The sequence below is a fragment of the Equus asinus genome, chromosome 8, assembly GCF_041296235.1.
Source record: "Equus asinus isolate D_3611 breed Donkey chromosome 8, EquAss-T2T_v2, whole genome shotgun sequence".
NCBI lineage: Eukaryota > Metazoa > Chordata > Mammalia > Perissodactyla > Equidae > Equus > Equus asinus.
This window is the reverse complement of record NC_091797.1, coordinates 79,610,422-79,621,719: the sequence shown is the minus strand read 5'-3', so window position 1 is coordinate 79,621,719 and position 11,298 is coordinate 79,610,422. Positions and strand designations below refer to the sequence as shown.

The following is an 11,298-nucleotide window of genomic DNA, read 5'->3' as shown; positions in this document are numbered from 1 at the left end:
GGCTGGGGGCCGGGAGCTCGGTTCCAGGGCCAAAGGCTCTCAGCCTGATACCTGTGGGCTTCGTGTCACGGCTAGGGGTGGGGCTGAGATGGGGTCAGGAACGGCCACGGATGGACCTCTCCCCATTCCCCACGGCACCTGAAGCCACAGCACGGTACCTGGCAGAAGTCATGAGGCCGCAGGCACATTTACAAAGCAGAGGCTCTTTTATTAATATGCCAGAAATCAGAGACACAGTGGGTTTTCTAGGTAAGAAATCACCAACGTACAAAACCTTACAGCGTTCCTCCCGCTATCCGTACAAAATGATTGTCGCGTGGTGTGGAGTAAGGCTGGGCTGGGGAAGGGAAGCGAGGAGGAGGGGCCAGATGGCGTCCCCCCAAAGCGGGGCAGGGGCACAGTGCCATCACGGCCACCGACAGGCTGGGTGACCCAGGGCACGTCGGCGAGTCTCACCTTGGTCTCACTCAGCTGTGACACGGGAGGTGAGAGGGCATCTGAGCTGGAGATGTCCCGGGTCCCTCAGAGCTCACAGCCCTGGGTGACACCCACTCCCTGCTCGATGGGCCTATGTGCAAGGTTGAGCGTCAACTTGAGGCAGTCATGGTGACCCAGAGAGACAGCTGTCCTTAGCTCAGTGACAAGGGCACCCCCGCTGGCTGAAGTCTGGCCCACCAGCACTGTTACCGCTTTGCGTTCGCCCCGTCCTGGCTGAAACCAGGGCCTTTCTCAGGACAGGGCTGGAGGGCTGCACCCTTCCTGGCACCAGCCGTCACATGGCGGGGGCTCAGCTTCCTGAGGACAGGGGAAGGGACTAGAAGGAGGCCCAGACGCTCAGGTCAGAGGACTCATGCCCCCTTTAAAGGCTGCCCCTTGACTCCTGCTTCAAAAATGCCCGTTTCAATACACAAAAGCTAAAGGCACCCAATTATGCAGATAAAGTTCCTTCTCTGGAGAGGGGACGGGGTTCCAGCCTGGGGCTCGGTGCCCTGAGTTGCCGGTGGCCCTCCAGAGACAAAGAGGACAACGTCACCTCCTGATCGCCCACCTGTGGGAATCCCAGTGATTCACTGTTTCCCCCAAAGGGCTGTGCTTTACAAACAGAAACGCCCACTTCTCCCTGGTGCAGGCAGAGCTGTGCAGTGTCCCGGGGGCTGCACCAAGAAGGTGTGGCCTTGGGGACAGCCAGGGGTGCAGAGCGGGGAGTGGGGGACGGCACCCCTGGGATCAGGCCCTGTCCTGCTGGGAGGAGGATGTGGCTGGGGGAGCCTCTGCTCGCCCACCTTCCTGTCCCGGGGGGCAGGGAGGCAGCAGAAAGCTGGGATGGGCCAGGATGCCCAGTGGGGGCCGCTCCCCCTCCCACTCTGCCCCACACACCATGCAGGGTCTGCAACCCAGGAGAGCCGAGCCAGAGCTCCTCTGCCCTGACGCTGCTCTGCTGCCACCAACGCCACTCACCAGGGCCACCAGCCCTGACGGCCTGCTCTGGATTCACTGTGGGTCCTGCCTGGACAATGCTCTATCCCAGAGAACTCCCCAAGGTGCCAAGGGACCTCAGGTACCAACCACTCCCGCCAGTGGGACCTTGGGGTGAGCTGAGTGCCCTCTCCTGCCTCAGTCGAGTCCACGGAGGGCGACTGCCCAAGGTGAGGGGGGAGATGACCACGTGGACCGACAGGGGTCAGCCACAGGGCTGTGACACCCCACAGTGAGCGTCTGCTCTTTGCTCCCGCTCCCAACAGCGGAACCTAATGCACTGGTGAAGGACCTGCTTTGTCTTTAGCAGAATCCCAAATTGACCAAATCGTCTTTTTGCGTGAGCAGGATGACCCAAGGAAAAGGGATTAGTGGAGAAAGCCCATTCCAGGATGTGGTCTGGGCGGCAGCCATCGGCCAGCCTCTCGCCTGCGTGCCTCCCGCCCGGCCCCAATTCCAAAGGAGGCCATTTCAGAAGATCGTCAGCCACGAGGGCTGAAACCAAAGTGAGGGAGCGAAGGCTGGCAGGGCGGGACACGAAGCTGTCAGCGCAATCTCGCTGCCCAGCGCAGGCTCGCTGAGATCTGACCACACGGGATAATCGCACCCCTTGGTCACTCCTCCGATCAGGCCTATGCTCTGGCTCCCTGAGGAGATGTTCTAGTGCGCTATCATATGCATATAAATACTGCCCCCAGGAAGGGGCTTCTTTCCTTCCTAAGTGGTTTTGTCCCTAAAGCAAGACACGGAGACCCCATGGCCCAGGCCGCAGGGAGTGCTCACAGGGGAGCCGTCAGCTGGGATGCAGGTCTGAAAGCGGCACAGGCAAGACGGTGCGGATCTGGCCCAGGGAGGGCTGGCCGCTTCAAGGCTGGCCCTGCAGAGAGGGGCGGAATCTATTCAAGTGGTCTTCTTGTGGAGGGGCCTTCTGGAACTTCCCATGTCAGGAAGACTCCTACTGGCCTGACCCCCCCAAACCAAGCTGACTTCTGGGGTTAAGGAAGACGGGGCAAGGTGGTTACAACCAAACCCCATCGTCTGTCTGTCTCTTCCTTTTTCTCTGTATAAATATGTGCATATATATGAACGTGTATATATATACACACACGTTATTTCGATACATCGTAGTAAAATAATACTATTGTGTTATTGCATAGAAGAGATGGCTTCTGTGAGCGCAGGTTAGGTGACGGTCTGAGAGCGCAGGCGGCTGCCTGGGGGCTGCTGGGTGGCGGGGCCGCCGCTGCCGCTCAGCTGTGGCTGCTGTTCCTCCTGCTTCCGGGCGTGCTCCTCGTACCACTCCTGGAGCAGAGAACAGAGGGGCTGCTGAGCGGGCCACGCCTCCCGGAGCCTGACCAGGTCACCAGGCCAGGCAGTGCTGTGACCTCCAGCCTCTGCCTGCCGGGGGTGAGGGGTGGAGAAGGCAGGGCTGCCAGCCCCACCCAGCTGGGACTGACAGGTCCCCTCACGCCGGAACCTGCTGGGAATTCTGAATACGGCCCCAAATAGAAAAGTTCCAGTGACACCTTTCCCTCATTAACTAGAGGTTTGCAAACCCCCTTGTCCAGGGTGCTTGGCACACACGAGTAGCAATAATCATCTCTTCCTTGTGAACCTCACCTTTTGTCGTTCACAAGGGGTTCTCTCCCCCACCCCCATGCCATCCCTTTTGAGCGTTGCAGGAATCAGTTCCCCATTTCGCAGCAGAGAAAACCGAGGCTCAGAGGCTATATAAAGCTGGATGAAGCTGAGTGCCTCTTGGAACTCCCACGTTGCTTTTGCTGCCCTCCAATAAGGCTGTGAAAGCACTTTGAAAAAAACTGCACAGCTCACTTGCCTAAGACCATTATAGTTATATCACCCGACCTTTTCAGGGACAAGGGTATTCAGGTAATTAAGGAATTAAAAAAAATATACCCTATGTTTCAAAAGAGTCTGAATCACAGAACTTTAGAGCTTGAAAAATACTGAGCCGGCCTCGTTCTGTGCCCCCACACTTCACAGAGCGGGAAGCTGAGGCCAGGAGGGGACGGATGGGCAGAGGCTGCGAACCGGCTGAGGGACTCGCCCAAGGTCACAGAGCCAGGTTTTACGACGCCCAAGTTCCTGTTAACCCCACGGCTCTGTGACACTGTTCAGTGAGCCACTGTGTATCTGCCTGAAGAACCCTGGCTACAAGGCCATGTGTTTTCACAGAGAATGTGTGAGTCACTTCAGGGTACTACTGCCTCCCAGCCCTGTGGGCGTGGACACTGGTCATCGCTGTCCCAGTGAAACAGAGGGTTTCCAGCTGCTCAAATGCAAGAAAACTGCGCAGTCACGGCGGCTGGCGAGGGAGAGCTGCCCCAAGCCCTGGGCCCCGTGGTGGAAGGACACCCCCCAAAGCAGGGCTCACACCCTGGGGCCCGTGGTCCGTGGGCTCCGTCTGGAAGGCAGAGTGCCAGCCCTCATGGTGCTTTGCAAGATAATTTACTTAGTTACCAATGTGGAAAGATCGGGAGATTTTGTAAAAAAAAAGATTTGACTTCTTTCTCTTAAATTAGAAGCAAAAAGCAAAGTCGAAAATCCCAAGACAGCTGGCGCAGCAGAACGTCTTCCTGCACCCGGCTGGACCAGGGAGAGGCCGTGCTCTCCGAGAGGCCCACCCCAGTCAGCTCGCCGTGGCCCCCATGCCCCCTCTGCCCGGGGGGTCTCCTGTGAGACACATTTCATTTGCAGCTCCGGCTCAGAGCAAGAAACCCAGGTGAGGTTCTGGAGGACGCATGAGTGGCAGTGTCACATATGCAAGACCAGACGGGAGAGCGGCCTACGCAGGGGAACCAGCAAGGGTTCGAGGCGGAGCCCTGAGGGCCCCACTCCCAAGCCTGAGTCCCAGACTCCACTGGGTGTGGTCCCAGCCCATGATCCAAGATCTCCCCACAGAGCCCCCCAACCCCCTCGCCCAGGCAGGAGCGGGGCAGCGAGCTCGGGGCGCTCCTACCTTAATCTCCTCTTGGTACATCTTCAGGCTCAGATCGCTTTTGGTCCTTGATCTCCGTCCCAGAAACACCACAGCATTTTGCTAAAGAAGAGCAGAGGCTGCAGGGACCTGCCCGTGCCAGGGCCCTGGTGCCCGGCCTCAGCAGGCCTCGCCTGCTCCTCCGGCTTTTTCAATGGTGTCATCCAAGGGTGTCACCCCAACTCGAGGGGATGGACAGTGGGGGAGGGACTACACTCAGCTACAACCCGCCCTCCCCCGGCCGGGCCCTGCGGCTCCTCACCTCGTGCCGCTCTATCTGGGAGAGGATCTTGAGCAGCTGGGTGATGTCCGAGGTGGCTGCCCGTGCCTCCCGGTAGAGCTCCAGGACAGCAACCAGCTCGTCTCGGGAGATTTCCTTCTCAAGGGTGATGCCGCCGTCCACTGCGGAGAGAAGGGCAGGGCTGGGAAGAGCCCGGGGCTTGGAGGCCCCCGTCTGGCCTGTTCTGGTTTAGCCATCTTCCCTGCTCCCCCTGGGGGTCCTAAGGTTCCCTCTCTGAGTAAAACTCTGCATCAGCACACACGCCCCCACCTCCTGCCATCTGGAACTCGCGTCCCTTCCCTCCCTTCGCTGTGGATGCCAGGAGGCTGGTCAGGCCCGCAGCTTATGGGGGACAGAGGGGCTCAGGAGAGAGTCTCTGAGCAAAAAGAAAATGGCCAGAGAGCCTGATACGATAGAGATCTGGAAACAAGGAATAACAGGTATGAGGCAGTTCTGATGGAGAATCTGGAAAGAAGGAAGGATCAGTGTGTGGAAAGCTATGCAATCCGGAAAAGGCGAGGTGATTATTAACTCTGGGATCATCAAGCTGCAGAAGGAAGTGCCACTGGCTGTGCAGTCCATGACATTCACACCATCTAAACCTGCACCGTGGTACGAGCCTGTGATTCAGAAACCTGGCGATGATCACTGAAAGGAGAAACAGCTAAGAGTGACAAGTCTCTGGGAGACGGGACACGTGGGACAGAGGGCTGCTGTGTTCACAACCAGCGTGTCTCTGCTTTGTGATTTTTCTTAATCTCTGACATGTATTGTTTTTACTTTAAAAATGAGATCAAGAGCATTTTTTGGTCACTAAATATTTGAAAATTAATACAAATGAGAGATCTAGAAAGACAAGCCAGAGAGAGAAGCTGGATTGCCAGAAGGTTGGACAACTAGACAGCTGAACTGGACAGCCAGCCAGAGGGGCCGCAGGCAGCCAGTGCTCCCGCGCCGGCTCCCGGCACAGACCTTCCGAGTCCTGGTTCTTGCGGCTGTAGTTCATTCGGAAGACGAAGGCCTCAAGGATGAAGGCGACGATGATAGTCATCACCACCTGGCCAGACAGAGAGATGGAGGGAGAGAGAGCAGTGAGCTGCTGCAGGGCCCCACACCTAACGGAGCCCGGGCAGATGCGTCCCCGGGCCCCCCTCCCGGAGTTGCAGCCCAGTGAGCTGGAGACTTTGACAATGAAGGACCTACCATGGTCACAATGTAAAAGGTCATGAAGTAGAGGCGGCTCCAGTGGGAGGTCTGAGAGGTGACGCCTTCCTGGAGGCAGAGGGAAGCAGCCGTGAGTGAGGGCCGGGTGGGGGCAGGTCACTGTCCACTCAGGCTGCCCAGTGAGGGCCGGGTGGGGGCAGGTCACTGTCCACTCAGGCTGCCCAGTGAGGGCCGGGTGGGGGCAGGTCACTGTCCACTCGGGCTGCCCAGTGAGGGCCGGGTGGGGGCAGGTCACTGTCCACTCGGGCTGCCCAGTGAGGGCCGGGTGGGGGAAGGTCACTGTCCACTCGGGCTGCCCAGTGAGGGCCGGGTGGGGGCAGGTCACTGTCCACTCGGGCTGCCCAGTGAGGGCCGGGTGGGGGCAGGTCACTGTCCACTCAGGCTGCCCGGTTGCTCTTCACAGTCCCTTCCTCAGCTGCCTTTGGTCGTGGGAGGCAAAGGAAGGCGACCTCATTCCTCTGGGCCTAAAAATTCCTCTGTGCTATTCAAGGCCTGGACACTCCCCAGGGCAGTGGGGCTCTGGACTAACACGGACGGTCTTTGTCCCACATGGGGGTGGCACTTGGAAGAGTTTAAGGAATGGGGGGAAAAAAACCAGCAACAAACCAATAACTCTTGCCATGCTGTTTCTTGACTGAAAAGTCTCTCCCCCAGTGTGGGAGGAGGACAGAGGCTCGGAGGCTAAGTGGCATCTCCTGCTGCTGGGGCATGTGCGGGGGTGCAGGCACAAAAGCCAAGTCCAGCAAGTGCGAAGGTGGCAGATCCCGGGGCCCAGCCCATACTGTGGGCTCCCTACAGAGCGCCGGCCGAGGCCCGAGGACCCCACCCCCTACAGGGAACGGGAAGGGCAGCACATCCCACACCAGGCGCTGGGAGATGCAGAGCTGGCCGCAGAGGATGGTGGGGAGCTGCCCCCAGGAGCTGACCGAGGTCCTTACCATGATGATGTACCAGTTGTTGACAACTGTGAGTTCGAACAAGGTCACTGCCAAAGGGAATGAAGAAAGAGAGCACCTTGATCAGACCCACTTTTTCAGAGTCAGTTTCAAGTGGCCTCTCTCCACCCATCCTGGGTACCATGCACCTAAATGATGGTGTCCTCATTTGCTAGCTTGGGCTAGACAGACCAGCCAAGGCCCTCCCTGAGTGCCTGCCCCACAGGGAGTGTGACATCTTGGCTGTCTTCCAAAGAGCACGCCCTTTGCCTCAGCAGCCCGTGACGGACCAGGGCTGGGATGGGTGCTGGGGAAGGAGCACCCAGACCTTCTCACTGTACATCTGGGGTGCCACGTGGGGCTCCCCTTCCTCTTGAGATGCTGCCTGGCAGGGCTACTTCTCCCCCAGCCCCTCCCTGGAACCCGGGAGCAGAGCTGTGTGGGCGCAAGCGAGGGGCGGTGCAGGGCACTGTGGCAGGCTGGTGTGGCTGGGCCCCACCCTGCAACTGTGGGGTTGTGACAAGAGGGGCAGCTCCCCAGCATTGGGCTGCACGCCCTCCCTGAGGAAAGCACAAAGCTCTTGTGCTCCCTGACACTGAAAAAGTATCAGAAAAAGGAAGAAAACCCAGTGGCTGAGAGAGCCCTGGGATGCGGCCTGGCCTGCACCCACGAGGCTGGGCAACCACACCCTCCCTCCGGGCCAGAGAAGACTCGAGAAAGTGAGGCCAGCAGCTCCGGAGGGGAGACTTCAGACAGCCCTGCTACAGCACGCCTGGGCCCTGCGGTGACAGGGGCAGCAGGCCCAGGGAGGTCCCGCCCGTGGCCTCTGCGCTCACCAAAGCTGTTGAGGATGTTGTCAAAGTTGTTGAGATAGTAGTAACCCTCTTCCACGGCGGTGCTGTTGCCCTCGGTGTGACTGAGCCAGCGGTAGGCGTCTGCCACTGTACTCGTACTGGCCGGGGAGACACAGGGCAGAAGGCAAGGTCACAGGACAATTGCTCACCTCGACAGGGGACAAAACATTTAAGCAAACCAAGGTCCGACCTGGAGCATCTGTCCTGGCCCAGCCGGGTGTCCTGCCCAGCCCCGCACTTCTCGCCCAAGTTCCCGGCTCGCAGGGGGCCCTTGGCTCCCTCGCCTGCTGGGTGCTGGTGGGAACCCCAGACTTGCCCCCCTTATCTGCCTCCACTTGGCATTTCTCTGCTGCCCAGCTACCCGAGAGAGACGCCGCTGGGCGGGGAGAGAGGCAGAGCCTCGTCTGGACCTCCCAGTCTAGGACCGGCTTGAGGCCGGGTCCTCGGCAGCAGCATGGCGAGGGGAAGCTCCCGGCCAGGCGTGCTCCAGCACTCAGCCTGCGTGTGCCAACAGGCCGCCCTGTTCTGAGAGCTTATTGGCTGCCTTCCTTCCGACCCTCTATGGCTGATCTGCTGTATCTACACGGACACTTCCGCACATCGGGTCCTTGGGCCCCCGGGGAGCTTCTTCAGAAGGCAGAGCCCTGGGCCCCTGCGGCTCCCCTGACAATTTTGCTGCACTCTTAAGCTTGTGCCCCACTGCTACAGGCTTCTGGTTCTGAGCTCAGCCTGACACTCCGAATGGCTTCCAGTGTCCTTGGAAACTGTCTTTATCGGTGCCTCAGGCCACATGGGCACATTTTAAAGGCAGCACTGTGATTTCATCGTGGTGGCTCAGGAGGAGGCAGGAGAAGGGAAAGGAGAGGTCATGGGAGGTTGTGCCCCACTCTCTGTCCCTGCCCCTGAGACCTCCCCATGAGTGTCCGTCTGTCTTACCCTACGGGCTGTCACTAGGGACGCATGTCTGCCCTGGCCCCCAGCCACCTCCAGAGAGAAGAGGGAGGAAGCTGGGCACTCAGGCCTCGGGCCCCAGGCTACTCCTGGCTCTGGAGCGGCCTTCGGCCCTCAGCCCAAAGGGCCTGGCTGTGTGGCTGATGGAGGCCTGGCTGGAGCGCGGCTCCCAGGCCTGCTTAGGGGACAAGGAAACCGGCTCAGGCATCCTCACCTGGGACCACCCTGTGGTTCCAGGCCCTTCCCTAGCTACTGCACTGAACGAAGCCCTGAAAGCAAGGCAAAGTGAGTCCCAGGGCTTAAAGGGGCTCGGCCCTGAGGACCCGAGGCCCAGGGGACCCACCCGGGGGGGGGTCGGTGTGCCATCCTGGCTGCCAGGCCCGGGCAGGGCGGGGCCCCGCGGCACACTCACTTGCAGCAGTTGGGGTAGAGGATCCCACAGAAGAACTCCATGCCCACGATGGCGAACGAGTAGTAGAAGATGAGCAGGGTGAGGCCCAGGCTGGGGAGGAGGGTCGGAAGGGACGGGTGACTCAGGGCGCGGCAGGCACCGGCTCCTGCGGCAGCCCCGGCGTCCTCAGGCCCCCTGGGCTGACTGGGGAGAGGCATGCCCCTAGCCAGGTTCACCACTGCAAAGAGTCTGCAGGGGAGGGGCCTCGTGATTCGGGTCTGGGGTCAGAACGGCTTGAATAGGGACTCTAGGCACAGATGCCCCTTCACCAGAGATTCACCCCTTACCTGTGAAGGTAGACTCACAGGTGACCCCTTACCTGTGAATGTAGACACAGGTGGTAAGTGAGTTGACAGCTCCCTGCCCTCCCAACTACATATGTCACACAGGTCAGTGGAGGAAAGTGTGCCAGGGACACCTGTGGTGGTCCAGGTTTCAGTCTCCTCGAGACCCGCCAGCCCCTCGATGTCAGTCCTTTTTGGGACTCCTCCTCTCCCCCCGCTACCACCAGCTGCCTGCCCCAAGGGGCACAAGCTCACGAGGCCTGGCCCTGGGGCCGCGAGGTGGGCGGTACCTGGCCATCCGGGGCAGCAGCTCGAACATGGTGTCCAGCACGTTACGGTAGCGCTTCTTCAACTTAAACAGCCTGAGCGAGGGAGGAGGCCGGGTCACCACACGGCAGCGCACGGCCGCGGCCCCGCCTTCCACAGCACCAGGGGAGACGGCAGGCCCGGGTCCCGCACCCACCTGGGCACCCACTTCCCTCAGAGCCGCCAGCCCGGCACCCGGGAGGGGACAGTCGTGGCACCAGGACATCGGGGCTGGACGGGCCCCGCCCTCAAGGGACACAGAGCCACCCCGGGGCTCCTCAGTCTCCTCCCCGGGTGAGGGGGTGTCAGCGGCTATTCACCACAGTGGACAAATGAAGCCAGGAGGCTCAGAGAGGGACAAGGCCTCGCCTAGGACAGTGCTCAAACCCCAGGACAACGGGAACACCCACGCCCACAGAGGAGCCAGTGGAGTGTGGGAGGGATGCTGACAACCGCTGGCCCGGCCACCACCACCGGTGCATGGCCACCCCCGGGCCCCGTCCCACAGCCCCACCTCTCCTCCCAGGAAAGACGGGGCAGGATGGTGGACATGTATGGGATGCCAGCGGGATGTTCAAGAGGAAAAGCAGGCTTCTGAAGACACAAGAGCTCAAGACCCCAAGGAGGAAGGGACACTGCCCCCGGAGCAGCGTGCTACTGGTTTCCTACAACGGCCCCTGGGAAAAAGGGAGACCACGCAAGGGATTTTCTTGACAAGGGGCTGTGCCAGAAAAACATGGGGCTTTTTTTTCTCAAAAGCCCCTTTGGACCCTCAGAGGCTGTGGCTCTCTAGTTTATGACTCTGGGAACGTGTGATCCTGTGGCTGAGCTGACAGCACCGCAGGCCCAGCTCCCCTGAGCCATGAGCCTCATTTCTCTTCCACAGTCGAGGCGATTGGCCCCAGTGGTGGGAGGCGGCAGGCAGTCTGCACGTCCCCACAGGGGAGACAGTGGCCGCCCAGGTGCCTCTGCAGGGAGCGTGCACCTCTGACCCCAGGCTTGGGAGTCTCTGGCTCATTCCAGCCACTTCCCAGACCAGCCCTCCCCCTGCCCGGTCACCTCAGCAGCTGCAGGGGCCGCAGGACCACTATGAAGTAAAAGGGCTCCATGTTGAAGGCCAGAGCCAGCAGTCCCAGGAAGGCGAGCGCCGTGACGGAGAAGTCGAACCTAGCAGGGAGAGGAGGCGCTGGGTGCGTCCGGCCCAGCCCCGGGCCTCCCCACGACGAGCCCGTTCCCCACCCCGGTTCTGCGCTCCTTGCAAGCAGCCACATGCCAACCACAATAGAGGCACAGTGTGCCTGCGGTGGCCCACGGTGGCCACGTCGGGAAGCAGCTTCCTGGCGCCTTGGGGTTTCTGAGGTTGGCCTGGCGGGGCCCCCAGGCCCAGCACATCTCAGGGTTGGGCCTCGAGGCTCTGACCCTCAGGGCAGAAACACCCGGAAACCCTCCTGAAAGTCCCGCATTGGTCTAACAACAGACGCCTGGTTATCCCAGTGACACCGACCCTGACGGAGTAACCGAGGGAGGGGCAGGCTGGGC

At 60.4% G+C, this 11,298-nt stretch overlaps 1 protein-coding gene across 4 annotated transcripts in view; it reads right to left on the bottom strand.

Moving 5' to 3' along the window:
* Window positions 1-187: 187 nt before the first annotated feature.
* TPCN1 (two pore segment channel 1) overlaps window positions 188-11,298 on the bottom strand; it is a 59,701-nt gene continuing 48,590 nt past the window's right edge. For all 4 annotated transcript variants that reach the window (XM_014858626.3, XM_044775828.2, XM_070516115.1 and 1 more), the window contains 10 exons: window positions 10,819-10,926; window positions 9,744-9,815; window positions 9,131-9,220; window positions 7,750-7,865; window positions 6,917-6,963; window positions 5,958-6,026; window positions 5,727-5,811; window positions 4,737-4,876; window positions 4,457-4,537; window positions 188-2,778 (listed from right to left, as the gene is read on the bottom strand). In XM_014858626.3, the coding sequence (XP_014714112.1) occupies window positions 2,659-2,778; window positions 4,457-4,537; window positions 4,737-4,876; window positions 5,727-5,811; window positions 5,958-6,026; window positions 6,917-6,963; window positions 7,750-7,865; window positions 9,131-9,220; window positions 9,744-9,815; window positions 10,819-10,926 (928 nt within the window). In that variant the 3' untranslated portion in view covers window positions 188-2,658. The remainder of the gene's footprint in view (window positions 2,779-4,456; window positions 4,538-4,736; window positions 4,877-5,726; window positions 5,812-5,957; window positions 6,027-6,916; window positions 6,964-7,749; window positions 7,866-9,130; window positions 9,221-9,743; window positions 9,816-10,818; window positions 10,927-11,298) is intronic.